This window comes from Gadus chalcogrammus, chromosome 11 (assembly GCF_026213295.1).
Source record: "Gadus chalcogrammus isolate NIFS_2021 chromosome 11, NIFS_Gcha_1.0, whole genome shotgun sequence".
Lineage (NCBI taxonomy): Eukaryota > Metazoa > Chordata > Actinopteri > Gadiformes > Gadidae > Gadus > Gadus chalcogrammus.
The window spans coordinates 3,373,755-3,393,705 of NC_079422.1; the positions used below are offsets into that span (position 1 = coordinate 3,373,755).

The 19,951-nt window shown below is 46.4% G+C and overlaps 1 protein-coding gene across 1 annotated transcript in view; it reads right to left on the reverse strand.

Annotated features, from left to right (window-relative positions):
- Positions 1–1,530: 1,530 nt before the first annotated feature.
- The window catches only part of LOC130391633 (small conductance calcium-activated potassium channel protein 3-like), a 109,127-nt gene continuing 90,706 nt past the window's right edge, over positions 1,531–19,951 (reverse strand). Inside the window, exons 2-5 of the mRNA XM_056601858.1 lie at positions 10,566–10,676; positions 4,835–4,962; positions 3,607–3,676; positions 1,531–1,998 (exon numbers count right to left, since the gene is read on the reverse strand). Of these exons, the coding sequence (XP_056457833.1) occupies positions 1,531–1,998; positions 3,607–3,676; positions 4,835–4,962; positions 10,566–10,676 (777 nt within the window). The remainder of the gene's footprint in view (positions 1,999–3,606; positions 3,677–4,834; positions 4,963–10,565; positions 10,677–19,951) is intronic.

A 19,951-nucleotide genomic window follows, 5' to 3' on the forward strand; every position in this document is an offset into this window, starting at 1 on the left:
ATCACTCTGTCTACACATTGATATTCCTATCATAAGGAGGATCAGTCTGTGATGAGACTGTGTGTTGTATATGTGCATGCATGTATGTGTTTATGTTGGGGCAGGGAAGGGATGCATGGACATTCTGTGTTCAGTGTGTTCATCGTTGTATATACCAATCCCAAATAAAAAAACGATGAAAAAACAAAAGAAAGATCAGTTAAACCAGTTTCATGTGGACCTCAGCTATAATTGGTGTGGTTGAGTAAATTGATAATGCCAGATTGAGCGGTTGTCAAATGTCTACTAGTCCCAGAATTTAGCTGACTAGCAGATACCCTGTGGTTCAGATGAATCACACTGTGGAGTGTGTCTCGGTATGTGTGGCAGTGCTTGACTTTGACATGCGTGTGCGGTTGGTTTGGCAGTGTGTAGGCTTTACGCGTTTCCCTCAGTGAATTAATATCTTATCATTGAACAAGGTATGGTACATGTTACAAGTGACGAACATTTAAACTTGTGTGAGAACTCTCACACGCTCACTGGTGTCACACGCAATTTAATTTGCCCCAATGATACATTTGTGTCTCAGTTTGTGAATGTGTGTGCGTGTGTGCTTGTGTGTTTCCCTTGTGCATGTTTTTCTTGTGTGTGTCTCTAAGTGTGTGCGTGTGTGCGTGCATGATGCATGCCACTAGTTTGTATGGTGGTCGTATTTATCAGACCTTTTGTTAAAGGGATGCTTGTCAACACACAATTAGCATTCAGATATAAAATATATCAGAAAGATAAAAAGTCATGGTCATTAATTCCTGATGGAAGGAAGGAGAGAGAGAGAGAAAGAGAGAGAGAGAGAGAGAGAGAGAGAGAGAGAGAGAGAGAGAGAGAGAGAGAGAGAGAGAGAGAGAGAGAGAGAGAAAGAAAGAAAAAGAGAGAGAGAGAGAGAGAGAGAGAGAGAGAGAGAGAGAGAGAGAGATAGAGAGAGAGAGAGAGAAATTGATCCAGAGGTTTTCTGCAGTAGTTAGTGGTTCCATAAAGGAGTTCTGAGTCTGTTTAATTATTCTTAATGATCTCCTCCTCGTTGTATCCTTCATCATCCTCGGCCTCTCCGTCACCTATGCCATTAGTCCTGTCCGATGCTCTCTCTTAATTACTTTCCCCTTTCTCTTTTGCTTTTTTAATTTTTCTTCAAGCACCTCTACGTTCTTCTAGGAGCCACACATTAGTATGTGCATGTGTGTATGTGTGTCATCCATTCCAAAGCAGTCCCAACTAGATTGGACCATCTTCTCCTCGTCCATCCTCCAGTGCCACCTCAACCCCTCCCCAGTCTCTCCCCCAGCTCCCCCCTGCCCGCCTCTCTCTCTCTCTCTCTCTCTCTCTCTCTCTCTCTCTCTCTCTCTCTCTCTCCCCTTCTCTCTCTCCTAGGCTCCTCTGTGGGAGAGGACTGGCACTAGTGTGACCCCTTTCTCCCCGTCCATGAGTTCACTCTCTGTTTTCTTCTTCACCTTTGATCTCGGCCCGCGATGCATTGCCTCCCGGCCCCTGTCTTCAGCAGCTGGGTGAGCAGGCCAGGGTGGCCGGGCTGCTCTCCCCTAGGCTGCCCTCCGAGCTTGGGGACTGGCTGACCTTCGGGGGGGACTCCAGCGCCAGGACCGGGACCTGGGCCACGGTGAGTCCCGCTGCTGCCGCCGCCGCCGGAACCGCCATCTGAGCCTGGGACACCACCGTCACGGGCACCGCCGCCGGCCCCGTGAAGGGAACCACGGCCCCGGCTGCAGGACCGCCACCCCCGCCTCCACCCCCGCCGCCCCCTCTCCAGTCACGGGCGTCCCTCTCCCGGAGCAGGTGCACCAGGGCGGCGTGCTGGGCGCTGAGGGTGGCCGACAGGTGGGCGGGCAGGGCAGTGAACCCCGCGGTGAGCTGCTCCACCCGGTGCTCCAGGGACAGCATCTGGCGCTCCAGGTCCTCACTGCGGTCGTTGAGCTCCGACATCAGCTCGTACATCACGCTCTGCATCTGGGGGGGAGATTAGCATGCTTCTATTGAGGCGCTTTTAGTCAAAGTGATACGTTTTGCTTGAGGTGCCCGGTATTAATGTGCAGTGGGGTTTGGGGGAGGGGGGGTATCTGGCTCAGGGATGGCTGCAGGCAGACTACAGACATTGGGGTTCGAAACCAGAACCTTTGGACTGGTCAAACATCCAAACCCATGAGACTATCTTATATTTTGGATGGCTACGATTAGACGGTTGTCATCGATGTGTCCAGTGAATACCTTTGAGACTGTAGCTGAGATTAAGGACTAAAATGTACTTGACTTGCTTGAAATATGAAATAAACATTACACATATTTTAGAAAAGGTTAGGTTTCTTGACATAATAAAAACCATTTTGTACATGTTATTTAACTATTATTTCATGTCCCGTCCAGCCAGCATCCATTTTCCTCCAAGATATCCCTAGAAGGAGGGATCCTTTGAATGTCTCCCGTCTGCTGAGGGCTAAGGGCTGATATATGGCTCTACGGTTCGGCTGTGAAACCTTTGGAGACTTTAGTTTTGATGAAGGGCTTTGAATGAACAAACTTGGCTTGGACCTAAATTACAAACTCATAAAAGAAAATGGAGAGAGAGAATACTGTTACTGACGCCCAAGTTATTTCCAGCAAGGGTTTCATTCCATCGTCCATCGTAACACATCTACCTTTGATGGATGGGTGCATCGTTTGAACGGAACGAAGATGGATTTAAAAAAGGGTGGGTTGAAACAGGATTTGCATAAGGATAAATGATTGATAGATGGATGATGTATCTGTGTATGCATCGAGAGACACACAGGGAATGTTGTCCACCGTAGGGTGGGAGGGGAATGAAGCGGGGATCCCTTTACGGTGGCTCTCTGTGTGGGTGTGCGTCATGCTGATCCATATCGACGGCGGCCGGATCGAAGGACAGAACGATTAGGAGAGGCTGCCTCGCAGATCGGTAACCATGGCAAACTTGTGCGTGCGTAAGTGTGAAGTGGAGACGGAGACACTCAGGAATGATTCAGAAAGGCAGCGCAAAAGGGAACGTCTAGAAAGAGGAAGGTATACAACGATGGTTTATAAAAATAACAATTATTCTGCTCTGTTCTCTCTATCCCTCCGTACACACACACACACACGCACGTACTTGCAAACGCACACACATAGACACACACACAAACACACACACTACACACACACACTAAATACACAATTATGCTCACATTTTCTCTTAGACACCCACACAGGAGCAGAAAAACATGAGCAAACCCCCCAACCCACCCTGTCTATCCCCCTCCCTCCCTCCCTCCCTCCCTCCCTCCCTCCCTCCACTCAGTCATTCCTGTTCCAACACTTGTTCTGGTTGCTAGGCGACCTGAAGCCACAGAAACAGGCAGGTCAGCGTAGCAACGGCGGCACCTCATCAGCCAGATGGGGGGTTGTCCCGGTGAATCTCCACTTAGTAAATTGTACTTTGATAACACGCCATGCTCGTCCATGAGTTGGCATCGCTGAGCAGAGCTGAGAAGGAGTGGACTTAGCTGGTGTTGTTGTGGTGGTGGGGGTTGTGTGTGGGAGGCGTGTGTCTGCATGTTTTACCTTTGAGAGGTCCACCAGTGTGTTGGCCTGGTCGCTCAGCTTTCGCTGCTCCATCTTCACACTGCGTAACCTGCACACACACATACACACACACACACACACACACACACACACACACACACACACACACACACACACACACACACACACACACACACACACACACACACACACACACACACACACACACACACACACACACACAGAGGCATGCCAAACACACACAAATGAATGAATAAACAGACAAAACCAAAGTGACATTGCTGAGGCCCAGGGAAAACGGGGAGGTCACCCTCGAGAGTGACTCCCTCGGGGTGCAGGCATGCAGAGCAGTCCTCTTGCTGTGTTGAGCTAGAGCCCCTCTCGCTGCACACCTCTGTACACCCTACTAAGCTGTAGAGTGCCACAGGAGCTGCACTCAGCTGTATTATACTTATCATTCATCCATCACAACATTAAGAGGAACACTTTCAAAATAAGCAGAGCGTCTGTAATCCTTGACATATCACAACATAAAAAAAAAAGATACCTTTTAGGAATACAGTGAACTAATGTTTCCTTGTAATTCATTGGAGAGAGTTTGTTTAGAAAAATAAATAAAAATGTAGCCCTCCCCTTGTTACCCTGATAGGAGGCAAGGGATGTGCATAATTTTGTACAGAGATCCCCAGGTTACTCTTTAGCGTTCAGTGTTCTGAATGCTCCCAGGAAATGTGACTATGTGTCTGTAATGTTGCAGGTTTGGTACATCTGGATTCCCTACATTATCTTCAGAAGTGTTCCTAGATGTTTAATTTGCTTTTCAATCGACAACCAACCTGCTTTGTCAAGAATATGTTGTCTATGATTCATTGAGTGTTAAGGCATGTGTGCATGTGTGTGATGTGTGTGTGTGTGTGTTTGTGTGTGCGTGTGTGTGTGTGTGTGTGCGTGTGTATGTGTGTCTATTTAAACACATTTTATCAGATTCAGACGCTCTTGTGGGTGTAGAGCGGGTGGTGCTCCAAAGGTACCAGGTCAACAACATGAGTGCAATGCTTGTGTGTGTGTGTGTGTGTGTGTGTGTGTGTGTGTGTGTGTGTGTGTGTGTGTGTGTGTGTGTGTGTGTGTGTGTGTGTGTGTGTGTGTGTGTGTGTGTGTGTGTGTGTGTGTGTGTATGGGGCTGGGGGGGGGGGGGGGGGGGGGGGGGGGTGCATGTGTGTATATGTGTGTGTTTGTGAGGCCTTACTGATGAATAGCTTGGAGGAACTTCCTCTGGTGCTTGCGGACTCTGGAGTGGTCGATCTTCTTTGCTAGTTTGGTATGCTTGTAGATGAGCCAGGTCTCCCTCAAAACATTGGCTGCAGCGTTCTTTATCTGTACACAGACACGCACATGCGTGCACACACACACACACAAACACACGCACACACACACAAGCACATGGACACACACACACACACACACACACACATACACACGCACACACACAAACATACACTCACACACGCACACACACACACACACACACACATAAGCACATACACACACACACACACACACATACACACACACATGCAAGCACACACATAACATTAGCTTTAGCAACAGGTAACCCTGGTAACGGAGGACAACAGGTGTATTCAGCATTGCATGCTCTGTATGCGTCACACTACTTACACACTTAGTCTGAGGAAGAAGAAGAAAGAAATCAAGCTTTTGTTCTCAGTGAATCGCTGCCCTCCTTCATCTCGTCTCTTAGAAGGTAGGCGCATTCACGGACCGCACATACGCACACGCACACACGCACACACACATTGACTATCCTCTCAGTGCTGTTCATACATACATAAAGAACGAGATGCGTTAATAAGGAACAACAGTGGGCTCCTTCTTTACGCTCTTCCTCTCTTTTGCACTCTCCCCTCCGCCCCCCTCTCTCTCCCTCTCTGGGTTTTCCCCTCCTTCATTCTTACTATAAGCCATGTGCTATCTTAACTCAAAGACGCTTGATTGTGTGCGCTGATTAAAACAATGAGAATAATGCCCCTGTGGGTTATTAGAGGCAGTAATCAAAGCGTGGACAAAAATTAACGTTACAAACTTTTTGCAGCATCCGCCACAACGCCTCAAGACTATAAAACACACACACATCCCAATGTTAAACGCAGTCCGCTTACACAACGCAGAAAGCATGGATATCCATTATATTCAGTGACAATAAAACCTTGGTTGCATTTAAGGAGCAATCATTTACATTTACATTTTTACATTGAGGGCATTTAGCAGACGCTTTTATCCAGAGCGACAATAAGTACATTTGTCATAAGAAGTGCATCAATATATCGCTGTCGGTACAGAAAGGATGTTCATAGAACCAAGTGCAAGTACCACGATCGCTAGGTCAATCAATTCCCCGTGTTACAGCCATGATAGCAGCTACTTCAGTTGCTACACAGTTAAGTACTACAATACAATAAAATACAATACAATACAATACAATACAATACAATACAATACAATGTACAATGGTGGTCAGAAATATCATGGCTGTTCTTTGCAGTCGGCACAAATGTTTGTTGCTTTTTCACCGAGATTGGATTGGTAGAGCTCTTTGTTGAAAGATGGATAACTGTTCTGGTTCTGCTATCACCAGTTATATGTCATGCGATGGATTGCCACGCAATTACAACATGAAGAGTTCTGAAATCCTGTGAAAAAAGCGAGTGTGGTGGACCATTAAGAAAAAAGTGAGAGAGAGAGAGAGAGACAGAGAATAATGAAAAATAGAAAGAGAATCTGTAAGGCCATAAATGAATGAGAGACTTCAAAGAGCGGCTGAGCACGGAGTAAAGAACAATTATACCCCCGGTAGAGGGGCACAAAAGACCCTGTGAGCTGGACTAATCAGCACCCATCCAACGCAGTCAAGGGCCGTTCACACACAACCCAACCTACACACACCACACACAAACCCCAATTATGAGCAGCACTCGCAGGCTTTGACCCTGACATAAATATTATCTATGAAGTGGTCACCTTTAAAAAGTCCAACCAATTTCAAACCGTATATATGTAAATGGAGGCTTTACAAAGGCTTAATTCCTATATTCAAATGGAAATAGAACGATCACAGATAGAAAATAGTTCATCGGGTACAAGCTGGACAGCCTGGGGTTAACTTTAAGCCAGAATCAGGTTAAAACCGTGTTTCTCTTCCAGCAACTCTCACTGTCCAGTTTCTAGGAGTTTCCGTAATAATATAATATCGACCGACGCATAAGCAGGGTGGTACGTTGCATCCTATTTGTCAACGCTTTGATTAGCACAGGCTGTGTATGATGTGAACGAGGATAGTGTCTTGTGTCTGTCAAGGGAGCTCACTCTGTAAACTTTCCCCTGGAGTCTACAATATCCACTACTAACAGCCCAGTGAGGTGATAGCAGCCTCCCAGCATGGATGTTTTATGAAGAGGATCTTACGCTGTTGGCCTTGATCATTTTAGACTCAGTCCATTTCATATGCAATTCAAAAGAGTCTGATTATTTTATTATTTGGGTGCCATATGGTCTGTAGTTTGCTGGCCATCATGATGCCATATGGCAGGTATCTAGTGGTGACTGAGGTCGGAGTTCAGCAATCTGCTCGAGCCTGCTCCCTACACAACACACCTTATGGCAAGTGAATACTAAACATGAGGGGATAGAGCACTTCATTCGGAGTAACTTGTATAATTTACAGGGCATTTAGCGTCAGTGTTCATACTACCTTGTTCAATTGTAAATCTCCAAGATATCCATTTCCTTCTCTTTGGCAATACCTTCGTCAAAAGTGGTCATTTTTTTCAGGGATTCAAACAGTGTCCGCTGTTTGGTAATCAGTGATGAGCACCGCTGCACTCCTCTTTCATCCACCCCATAGCCCAGGGCCAAAAATCGAACAACCTGCCACATTACCGCGGCAACAACCACGGAAACCTAAGAGAGACATTTTTCCGCAGCTTCTCTGACCCCAAATCACACTCACCGCTCTGATGGAAGATACATCTCTGTCTCTGTCTCCCTCTCTCTCACTCACACACCACAGCACATAGAAACATGTCACACATATAAACGTGTTGCACGTACACAAACTTTGGATTTGCTTGGCATCCGACCGAAGGAGAATAGCAAAAACAAACAGGAGAAGGTTCACTAGGCACTGTGGAATGATAATCAGTCATTATGCAGATTCTGAGTCATATTAACACTGACATATATTAATTGACATTCTGGTGGTTTTGCATCCATCCCCTCTTCAGCAGATCCATGCGTAATGGAGAGAGTCACACTCTCATCTCTGAACTGGGTACATGGGATTGTTATCACAAGAACGTTTTTACACGTCATATTTTGACTTTTTTTTGCATCTCTGTACAATGAGGTTAAAAAGAGCTTGAGTTTATATAGTTCAATATGAGTCCAGCTAATCCATACAGTAGTTCAGGAAACTGGCTCAGAAGAACCTGAGAGAGAGTTCTTCCATCAAACCCACTGTCAACCACATGACTACAGAATCTTAGCTCCTACTGGTTAAGAGCAAAGTTGAACAGTTTATAATTTAAAATATTATTCTGAGCCCATTACATCCCATGCCGAATGTATGGGCACAATTTGTGAAATGTATTAATAATAATATCCAAATTATTATAATGACATAGTTAGTTAAAATAAAACACTTTCTGTCACAGATAAGTATTGATTACGACCCCTCTAACAACTAAATGAAACGGCTGTGGTGAATAATCACTGGACTGAGTGAGACAGTGGAAAGTAGCTCACTAGAAAGAGCTGCTTAAGGAGGTTACTCTGGCATGGTGTGCTACTCCTTGTCTAAATATTCAAAAGATATTTCTGGCAGTCCTCCTCGGCAAATGGCCAGGATGCAATCGAAATGTTCACAGAGCCCTACAAGCACTGATCCGCCAGCACGGCTCCTAACAATGCCCTGTATTAACACTCCATAGAGCCAGCAACATGACCTCTCCATCCAAAAGCCCCCCTAGCAGACAGCGAGACACTGAGCCCAGAAAGGCCCGGTCACGAGGCACGCCTCAGACTATGGAGATGGAGCCCCAGCTCGGCAGATCCCGGCCAAATTGATTAGCACTTATTGGACAAAGCCTGTTTAATCCTCTCAAAGGGGAAGGGAACACAGTGGTTTAAAGTGTACAGGGTCAGTGTGTGTGTGTGGGACACTGTGGGTGCGTGTGCGTCAATCAGTTTGGTGACAGTGCCTGCATGCTTGTGCGGTGACGTACGATGGCCGGCCTGGAGGAAATCATTCCATTATTCATCATAGTGCTGGGAGTGATTGGATTTTCTTGTAACCGTGCTTTAGACGGGAATCCCCTGGACTACGTTCATCAAGAGATGTGCATCAGATGCATTTTTGATTATTGAGGACAGGAGACAATTCTACCGAAAGCGAGGACCCTTTGAAGCAAATGTCACATAAAAACAAAGTGGACTCAGTGAGTCGCGTCACCCCAGCGGAGCAGCAATCTACCAATTTTTCTTCAGGTGGAGGGACAGAATATTGGGCGGCTGTCTGTTTTCCATTCAGTCTAAGTTAAACTTTGTTTGAAAGTAAAAAAAAAGAAAAAAAGATTTAAGAGTGTAGGTATAGCCGTATCTGGTGTCCATTCATATTGTTTTCAGGGTTTGAGTCCTATATAGAGCCTAACAATGGTTTGATTCCACTCATCACAGGCCAGAGATGATTCTCAGATCTCTGGTAGGAATGTGGGGTATTTCTGCTCTCCCATCGATATTTCATCCAAGCTGGAGCTATTGAGGACCCTCCTGTTCGGTCTCTCCGATACCCCCTGCCATAATGTACCCTACATATTTGATATGGGAGGCTATTTTTGAAACTTGGGTCTTTCAACTTGATAAAAAATTGAAGAGAGTGAGAGCGAGGGAGGGAAAGCAAGATAGAGAGAGAGTGAGAGAGAGAGTGAGAGAGAGAGAGAGAGAGAGAGAGAGAGAGAGAGAGAGAGAGAGAGAGAGAGAGAGAGAGAGAGAGATGGGGCAAATGCCAAGAAGGATCGGAAGGAGGGATGGGTGAGTGGGTGGAAGGAAGTGGGCAAGAGAGGGAAGGAAGTAGAAAGGCAGTGTGAGCAAAAGGATGAAGAGAGAAAGAAAGAGAGAGAGAGAGAGAGAGAGAGAGAGAGAGAGAGAGAGAGAGAGAGAGAGAGAGAGAGTCTGAGAGAAAGGGGTGAGTGGATCGAAGGGGGGTCATGGAGATTAGAAGGTGTCTTAAGGGAAGGTGAAGGGCTGCATGGGCCGTAGCCTGGGGAGGGAGAGGAGATGAGAGCAAGACATCAAGAGAGCAGCACATAAAAGAGGTGAAGTTGAATGAAAGAGAGAGAGAGAAAGAGAGGGGTAGAAAGGGAAAGAGAGAGAGATCATTAAATGGAGAAGGAGAGAGATTACTGGCTTAAAGAGTGTTACACTGTCTAAACAGTGTAAGAGGGACTTACACTGTTTAAAAGGGACTTCCCCTGATAGTACGGAGTACCGAAGCGTCATCCTGAGAAAGGGTTCTGCACTGAAGCCTCATTCTGAGTAAGGGTTGGGGACTGAAGCCTCATCCTGAGTAACTGTTCTGAAGACACACAACCCCCAACAGAGTTTGACGGTGCCTCAGTCCTCCTGTGTTTTATAAGAGTGCACATGCACACATTTAGGATGCCCTCGCACACACACACACACACACACACACACACACACACACACACACACACACACACACACACACACACACACACACACACACACACACACACACACACACACACACACACACACACACACACACACAACAAAACGCACACATTCATGAACACAAACACATACGCACAATGATCGTACATAAACGCAAGCACACGTGCGCACACACACATATGCACAACGTGCGTGCGCACACACACACCTACCCTTTTAGTGAGCTGCGTGTCCATCATGAAGTTGTGCACGTGTTTCTCGGCCTTGGTCAACTCTAGCTTCCTGGCTACCACGGCAACCACCAGTGCAGTACATCCGGCACCCTGAGTGAGAGAGAGAGCGAGAGAGAGAGAGAGCGAGAGAGAGAGAGAGAGAGAGAGAGAGAGAGAGAGAGGGAGAGAGAGAGAGGGAGAGAGAGAGAAAGAGAGAGAGAGAGAGAGAGAGAGAGAGAGAGAGAGAGAGAGAGAGAGAGAGAGAGAGAGAGAGAGAATGAGAGACATAAAAAAAGTAGTGGGGGGGAGGGAGGATTTAGTGAAAAGAAATATTATAGTTATCCCAGATGATTGAAGGCCAGGCAGTAGTGTGAGGCTCCAGATCTACGTCAGCGTTGAGAGACGAATGATGCCAAGTCTATTTTCACATCCCAATCCATCTGGAGTGATATCCTCCTCACATCCCCCCCACCATCACATATAGCAACAACAAAACACAAGAAATACCCACAAATGACATCCATTCCCCTTGAAGTAGAGACAGCCAATGTGAATGAGATGGGGTCAGTCATCCTGGGAGGGAGGACGGAGGGGGGGCGTGAACGGGTGAAGAGACCCCCGACGCCTCGCTGGGTGTCCCCGAGTATATTGTGGGGGGCTCTTCGAGAGAGCTGGAGGGACGTTGCCTCCACCACCAAGGAATACTGTCTTAAGAGTAGAGGAGGAGGAGGAGGAGCCGGAGGAGACTAATTTACTTTTTGATAAGACTCACTCTCCCAGCAACCAAGTGGAGGGCACGCAGGTTTCCACTGATAGATAAAGAGGAAGTGCTGGGGGGGAGGGGCAGGGCTTGGGGTGAACCCAACAGAGGAGTGATTGCATGGGATCAGGTGTTTATTCTGTGTGTGTGCGTGAGAGTGTGAGTGTGTTTGTGTTAGAAGAGGAGGAGGAAGATGAAGAGGACGGCAGTGTTAATGAGGACACATGGATCCTGATAAGAATTGAATTAAGTGTTTAATGAAAATGGGCTTTCTACTTAACCCTCTATGTATGCGCGTGTGTGTGTGTGTGTGTGTGTGTGTGTGTGTGTGTGTGTGTGTGTGTGTGTGTGTGTGTGTGTGTGTGTGTGTGTGTGTGTGTGTGTGTGTGTGTGTGTGTGTGTGTTTGTTTTGACAGAGAGAGGCGTCTGCAGGTGTGTTGGTGCGTGGCAGTGCATGAAAAGGGAAACGTGGGAGCGAGAGAGAGACAGAGAGGAGCGATGTTTTGAACCTTGGTGGAAAAAACAACGAGTTGAAACACCAGGACGCTCCGAGGTGCGGCTGAGAGCCTCAGCAAGAGAGGCGACAGACTAACAGGTGTAAGAGCCCGGGATTCTACGCCGGGTTTCTACACGTTGTTTGTTCTAAAAACGATGAATAAAATATGGTGAGAGCAGCAGCCAGCCCCCTGAAGGATTCCTACATGCTCATGTTTTAGGTAGAAAGCCTGCTGCCAACCTGAACGGACACAAAGTGAGAGCACTTCACCATATGGCTCCTACTAATGTAGGTGTATATGCGTGTTGGAGTATGACTACATGTTCGTATTGTGCTTCATATAGTGTGTGTGTATGAATGTGTATGAGTGCCTTTTCGTGTATGTGCGTGTGTGTGTATGTGTATGCATGTGTGTGTGTGTGTGTATGTTTGTGCATTTATGTGTGTGTGGGCATGTGTGTGTGTGTGTGTGTGTGTGTGTGTGTGTGTGTGTGTGTGTGTGTGTGTGTGTGTGTGTGTGTGTTTGTGTGCGTGTGTGCATGTGTGTGTGTGTGAGTGTTTGTGTGTGTGTGTGTGTGAGTGTGTGTGTGTGAGACTTTGTGCATATGTGTGCGTGTGTGTGTGTGTGTGTGTGTGTATGTGTGTGTGTGTGTGTGTGTGTGTGTGTGTGTCTGCCATTAGTGTGTTGATATGTATTGGAAAAAACTGTAGGGGGCTTGTGTGCGATTCACTTTTTAAGTGAATCGTGTGTTTTTGTGCTGCAAGTGTGTTTATTGCTGTGTGTGTGTGTGTGTGTGTGTGTGTGTGTGTGTGTGTGTGTGTGTGTGTGTGTGTGTGTGTGTGTGTGTGTGTGTGTGTGTGTGTGTGTGTGTGTGTGTGTGTGTGTGTGTGTGTGTTTGATTGACACAGCTCTGATGACAGTGGCAGTGCCGCTGTGTTCCATAAGCCTGGGTGTTTCCCCGTGTCCCACCTCAACACAGCACTCATTAGAGAGCGAGACATGAAGAGAGAGAAACAACGAGAGAGAGAGAGAGACATGAAGAGAGAGAGAGAGAGGGAATCACCCGTTTGTGCTTCTAGTGCACTGATGCACAGCAGGCCGCACAATTCTGCTTACCATCCAAACCTCAACAACAGGCTGTACTTAGGAACGCAGGGCAAACAGGCCACTATATAGCCATTTCCACCGCCGAAAGTTGGCCTGGGGCCTCATTACAGAAAAAATCGTAACTTCTCATCCTAAATTAAATTAGGGACTCAAAGATAGGAAAAATCCTAATTTCCTATTACAGAAGCAGTCCCTAACCTGCCGTTTCCTATCTTATTTTTGGCTTGCTATCTTATCTTAATTTAGATAATCCTAACTGTTCTTTAAATCAGATCTTTCGATCGGCAATCGTCAGGTTATGTCTGTTTCTGCACTTCAGAGTGTGCATGAAATTGATAGAATGAGTTACTTTTATCATTAACAGAGACGGTTGAGGATCTTTGTTAATAACGGCAAGCTAGCAGCCCTAATACTATGGTCATGGCGGGTATTGGTAGAGAGAACAAGAAGAGGTAGTAATAAAGTAGTAAAGTAATTCTTCCACCAAATTCAAAATTAAATGTCTTTGCATGCGATAAAAATGAAATTAAAATACGAATGTAACAAATCATTATGCGGCCTCGGTAGCCCTTTAGCCATCACATTTCTGTTGTGATGTTCCTCGTCTTCATTGTCATACAGACCTACTAGCAGTGCTGCTACCATTTTCTTTGGTTATTGACAGTTGAATTTAGGACAGGGTGTATGGCCACCTAACTTAGGGATCCTAACTTAAGAAACTCCTAACTTAGGATAGTTCTGTAATGGCTAAATTCCTATCTTAAGATAAGATAGGATTTATTCCTGAGTTAAGTTAGGAAACCTCCTTCTGTTATATCAAAACCCCTAAATGCCTTCCTATCTCAAGATAGGATAGGATTTCAGAGTAAGGACGTTTCTGTGATGAGGCCCCAGGGTCCTAACATAAGCGCGTTCTCCTCCATTGGGGTACCGAGTGGTCTGAAAGGCTGCCGAAAAGTAAGAGCTAAACACGCCGTCCGTTGATTGTTCGACAAAAATTGTCACTTCCATGCGACAGGGAAATAAAAAACAAAAAAAACACAGTACCAGCAAGGTATTTCTGGACAACGGCGAAAGCTTTGTTTATTGAAGAAAATGTCCCAAGAAGAAAGATAAGAAACTGCTGGACATCCCCCATTGTTGCTCTTGTTCATTGTGTTGCGATCTTCTTTTGGTTAAATTTATAAGCAGGCTTCACTGTGCCGCGCTGCTATGATGTCACGATGCATACGTTGCTGCCACGGCTATCGCCATTCCACTACCATAAGGGTAGTGTCGGCGATGGAAGCGCGAGCCAGATTTAGCGTAACCAAGGTGTCCCACTCCGAGCCGCCCCGACCAGAGACGCTCCGCTCGATGGAAACGAGGCATAACTGAATTTTAGAGTCACGTTTCCGTGCGTGTGCGTTGAGAATGGACGACGAGCGTAGGACGGGGAAGCCACCAGGCATGGTGGCCTCAGCCCTGCACGTGCTGACAGGGACAGCCCTGCGTGGAAACCACCTGGAGCCTGCTCTCACATACACGAGCATGAGCACTTTCATCTGCTTGTTTACCCTCACTTGTTTATTTTTTATTCCTGTCAAACACATTCACACCTACACATGCGCACCACTCACACACACATCGCACACACAAATCACACACATCACTCGTTACGCCAAATGGCCCTCCCCCACATAGCCTCGGGTCTGTGGTGTATTCCAACCATGTTTGCCCCCTACATTGTCATAGTAACAAGGGCCAGATCCACCTATAGAAAGTCATTACAGCTATTCTGAAGGGAAAAAAACAAAAACAGAACCAGTCTTTCCATGTTCTTGAACGCTTACCTTTTCTTTCTCTGGTCTCTCTCTCTCGTGGCCCTCCCCACTTCCTTTCTCTCTCTCTCCCCTTCTCTCTCTACTTCTCTCCCTTCCTGTATTCCCCCTCCTTCGCTCATCACCTGTAGTAAGTCCCCCTTTCTGCACCTGCAGCTCTCCCCTCTCTCCCCTCTCTCCCCTCTCTCCCCTCTCTCCCCTGGTGTCTCCCTGGCTGCACAGCCTGCTGTCACAAGCAAGCGCTAACAGAGTAGCCTGTGTGTTTATCAGAGAGAGCGAGAGAGGGAAAGATAGAGGAGGAGAGAAAGAGAGAGATACATCGTGAGGCAGAGAGAGAAAGAGAGAGAGAGAGAGAGAGAGAGAGAGAGAGAGAGAGAAAGAGAGGGAGATAAAGATGGAGAGATAGAGAATGAGAGAGAGAGTGAGAGATAGAGAATGAGAGAGAGCGAGAGAGTGAGAGATAGAGAATGAGAGAGAGCGAGAGAGTGAAGAGATAGAGGAGGAGAGAAAGAGAGAGATACATCGTGAGGCAGAGAGAGAAAGAGAGAGAGAGAGAGAGAGAGAGATGAGAGAGAGAGAAAGAGAGGGAGATAAAGATGGGATATAGAGAATAGATGAGAGCGAGAGAGTGAGAGGATAGAGAGGAGAGAAAGAGAGAGAGACTTAGGGGACCAGAAAAGTAGAGAGAAGAGAGGAGAGAGAAAGATAGAGAGAGAGAGAGAGAGAGAGAGAGAGAGAGATAGAGAGTAGAGAGAGAAACTCATGGGTGTGAGTGGAGCCCTACCTGAATGAGTCACTCGTAACTGTATGTGGAGCTTGGTTTTCCTGATGTGGTGTAGGATGGCGGTCTGTAACAGTGGCTACCAATCACTGAGACCACTCTCATCATGCCCTGCTGTTTGTGTGTGTGTTTGTGTGTGTGTTGTGTGTGTGTGTTTGTGTGTGTGGGTGTGTGTGGGTGTGTGTGTGTGTGTGTGTGTTGTGTGGTGTGTGTGTGTTGCGTGCGGGCGTGCGTGCGTGCGTGCGTGTGGTGTGTGTGTGTGAGATAGTTATATGTCTAGCAAATGATGCAGATAGTGATATAAGGAGATATATAGTTATATAGAGTGATAAAGTATGATATAGCGAGTGATATAGCGAGATACAGAGAGTTATATCAAGGGTGTAATATATGAGTGATATAGCGAGAGATATAGAGATGGATTTAGAGGGAGTTATAAGGAGATATAGTGAGATATATAGAATTAGGAGGGAGTGATACCAAGGGTGATATAGTTAGACACATAGAGAATGATGTAGAGTGATATATAGAGTGATATGGGGAGAGATATAGTGAGAGGGATAGAGAGTGATATAGTTAGGATGATATCGAGAAAGCTATAGTGAGTGATATATGAAGATAAAGTGGAGTGATGTAGAGAGATGAAGGATTGATACAGAAATTCAGAGTGTGATATAGAAGAGAGAAAGAGTGAGAAATACAGAAAGATATTGAGAAGGATGGAGAGAAAAAGATGTGAAATAGGGAGGAATAAAGACAAAATAATATAACACAGACAATATTGAAGATGGGGAAGGCTGTATGCTAGCAGGGTAGCAGATGTACGAACAGACGGAGGGATTCCAGAAGAGAGATAGGGAGACAGAACGGGGGAATGAGAGCGACAGGGTGATATTAGTTGGAACGTATGGAGGGCAGAGTATAGACCACCTGTGAATTGATTAGTACCAGCAAACAGACCGCAGAACAACCGCATGGATAAAAGGAAGACTCCAAGTGAGAGATATGGGAGAAATAATGGAGAGAGATAGAGGGAGAGAGATACCAAAAGACAGTATAGAAGAGGTGTGAGTTCCAGAAAATAAGAGAGACAAACGTTTTAAGGACATACACAGCATTTACTTAAAAAAAGAAGCAAACAGAGAACACACAGGGGCCTGAGGAGAAGCTGATTGACAGGTGAACATGTGATAGAGAGCGAGAAATAATGCAGCATGTACTCTCTCTATACAACCGATAAAGACATTTCTAATTAAATTCCCGTTTTGCTGTTTTCCTGTAATACTAATGCATTGTAACACACATTGTTTGCCCATAGAATAGAATAGATTGGGATGGAATAGAATGCATTGTTCTATTCATATCCTACCATGATCTAATGATCTAATATTGTCCTCAGAATATTGCAAAACACAACAGGGAACATAATAGGAAACGACAAAATAATTATAATCGGAGTGTAGTAGAGAAGAGTACAATAGATACGAAACAAGAAGAATATAACAGATGTATAAGGAAATGAACAGAACAGAACAGAAATACAATACCCTACAATACAACAGAATGAATTATAATAGAACAGAGTGGACGAGACTGCAATATGATAGAATAGGGACCGAATACAGTAGACACAGGCGTAGAATAGAATAGGTACAGATTGGAATAAGACAATAAAAAACATTATACAATAAAAGAGGGAGTACTTTGAAAAGAAGGCAAGGAGAATAGAAACCAAGTGGAATAAAAGAGATACAATCAATTTACTAGATCACCAAACCAAACCGATGCAAATAGAGAAGCCAGAGGGGGGTACTGACCATGATGCCAGTGAGCAGCACACACCCCCTTGCCGCAGTAGGTGGTTGGGGAACCATGTCTCCATAGCCGATAGACAGGAACGTGATGGAGATGAAGCACTAGGCACCCAGGAAGGTTACTGGTGAGTCCTGGGCATCGTGGTACCTACGACACATTAACAACACCATGGTTACAATCAAAACCTCCTCCCAGGCAAGCCGTCCCTTCGTGGACTGGTCGGTCAATGATGTCCAGGTTTCTCCTGGAACATTCCTAATTGTTTCATTGCATAGACCGAGAGCAGCTAATGAAGCCTCGTTAGCAACATCTTCTACCTCCTGTTTAATAAATTTAATGAAATACATTTGTCTTTGTTAGGTTTGGCCCAATTAGCATTTCTAAATGCAAGCCCCCAAGCCATTTTATCACTAATCTCAAACAAATATTAATTTAGGCTTAAACAACCTAGAATCAAACCACCACCCAACTCTGACCTATGGACTCTCCTACTATCTCGTCTCCACCGTCATATGTCTCCCTGTCCCTCTCTCTCTCATCTCACTAAACGCTCTCTCATCTCCTCTCTCTCTCCTCTCTCCTGCTCTCTCCTGCTCTCTCTTCTCTCTCTCATCTTCTCTCCTCTCTCTCCTCTATCTCCTCTCTCTCTCTCGTCCTCCATCTCTGTGTCTCTCTCTCTGTCCCGTCATTCTCCAACTCAATCAAGGGTAACAAAGCCATACCCTTCACAGAGGATTGCCACCCCTCCCTCCCAAGCCTCTGTACAGGGAAATCCCCCTGACCCCTCAGCCCTAGTAGCAGCACCATTATCCTCACACTCCTCACCACTCGTGCGCACGGTCACAGGCAGCGATGATCCACAGAGAGATGCTGAAGACCAGCAGCACACCGTTGCCGGGACAGATTGGTCATCCGAAGTCTTCATCACGACCCGCGTGTTAAAGTGCACCTTCAGACGACAACACAGGTGGAAAGTGATTACTAACGACATACACATACCACATACACACACAACACACACACACACAACACACACACACACACAACACACACACACACACACAACACAAACACACACACAACACACCCACACACACACACACACACACCACACACATACACAAACATAAAAACAGACGCACAAAGCATAAACACACACACACCACACACGCAGAGTAGTAAACAACAGAACAGACACAATGCGTACATTCCAGATCTCCTTTCATACATTTTTAAGGACAACACTCTTAATCAGCTAATTTCAATTGGTGCTTGATATTGCAGGCCCTGGGAGCGGCCTTAAGTCTGAATGTCTTAATTGTTTCATAGTGCAGGTCGAGCCCGCGCAGCCCCTAACCAGACTCTGTAATCCACATGTAAACTTCCGATCTACAGGCCCATTTGTGGGTGGAGCAGGCAGACCATTAGTGTCTGATCTCCACTCTGAGGGCGGCGGGATGAGAGCGGTCTGGAGAAAACTCTGACCGCGGGCGTCATGTTATTGTTGCACTTCCAAGGCAGTCACCTTCTCCCTGACTTTGTCACAGTCAGAGGGCCACACTGAGGAGATCTCACTCACAGGACACACACACGCACATAAACACAGACACACACCAGCACATAAACACACACACCACACAGACACACACACACACACACACACACACACACACACACACACACTGACGCGCCGCACACACAACACACACACACCACACACACACACACACACACACCACACAACCCACACACACACACACACACACTACACACACACACAACACACAAACACACACAACACATCAACAGACACACAACACATCAACCACTAATAGCATGCTTAGTATGTATACACTCTCCTCTCTCACCACGCTGACCCTTCTGCTTTAGACTCCACTATTGGATTCATATTTAGGGCAAGCCTGTTCATGTCATTTTCTCTCATGAGCTCAGCCTATGACTACTTTCTGACAACCAATCATATACGTCCTGTCCCAGAGCTGCCTTGAGCCAAGGTGAGCCCGTGGCTGGGGATTCTGGGGGGGTCTGGGGGGGTTGCTGGGGGGGTTCTGGGGGTCCAGGGGGCTTTGCCCCAGATATGTCCACCCGTCACATGGTACGACATATTTTGCGCTTAACAAAAATAATTGTAGCAAATGAATGTTTTGATACGATTCGGGGGGGGGGGGGGGGGTGGGGGGGGCTGACAGATGAATGAAGAGAAAGGGGCCCGAAGGAGACGGAGGTAAAGATAGATCGGAGTTGGCGGAGGAGAGAGAGGTGCAGAGGATAGGAAGGATGAGAGGTGGGATATGAAATTAGGTTTATTTTGAAGGAAAGGACTCTTACCTTATATCTCATCACTGCCCCACCGCCTCTCTCTATCTCTCTCTCTCTGTCTCTCTCTGTCTCTCTCCCACCTCCAGTCCAACAAATACTCAACAAGTAACGCACAGCAAAGAGCAGTCACAAAGCAGAGCAGACACACACACGCCCACACACACGCACGCACGCACGCACGCACCACGCACGCACTCCGCACGCACGCACGCACGCAACTCACGCACGCACGCACGCACGCACGCACGCACGCACTCACGCACCAC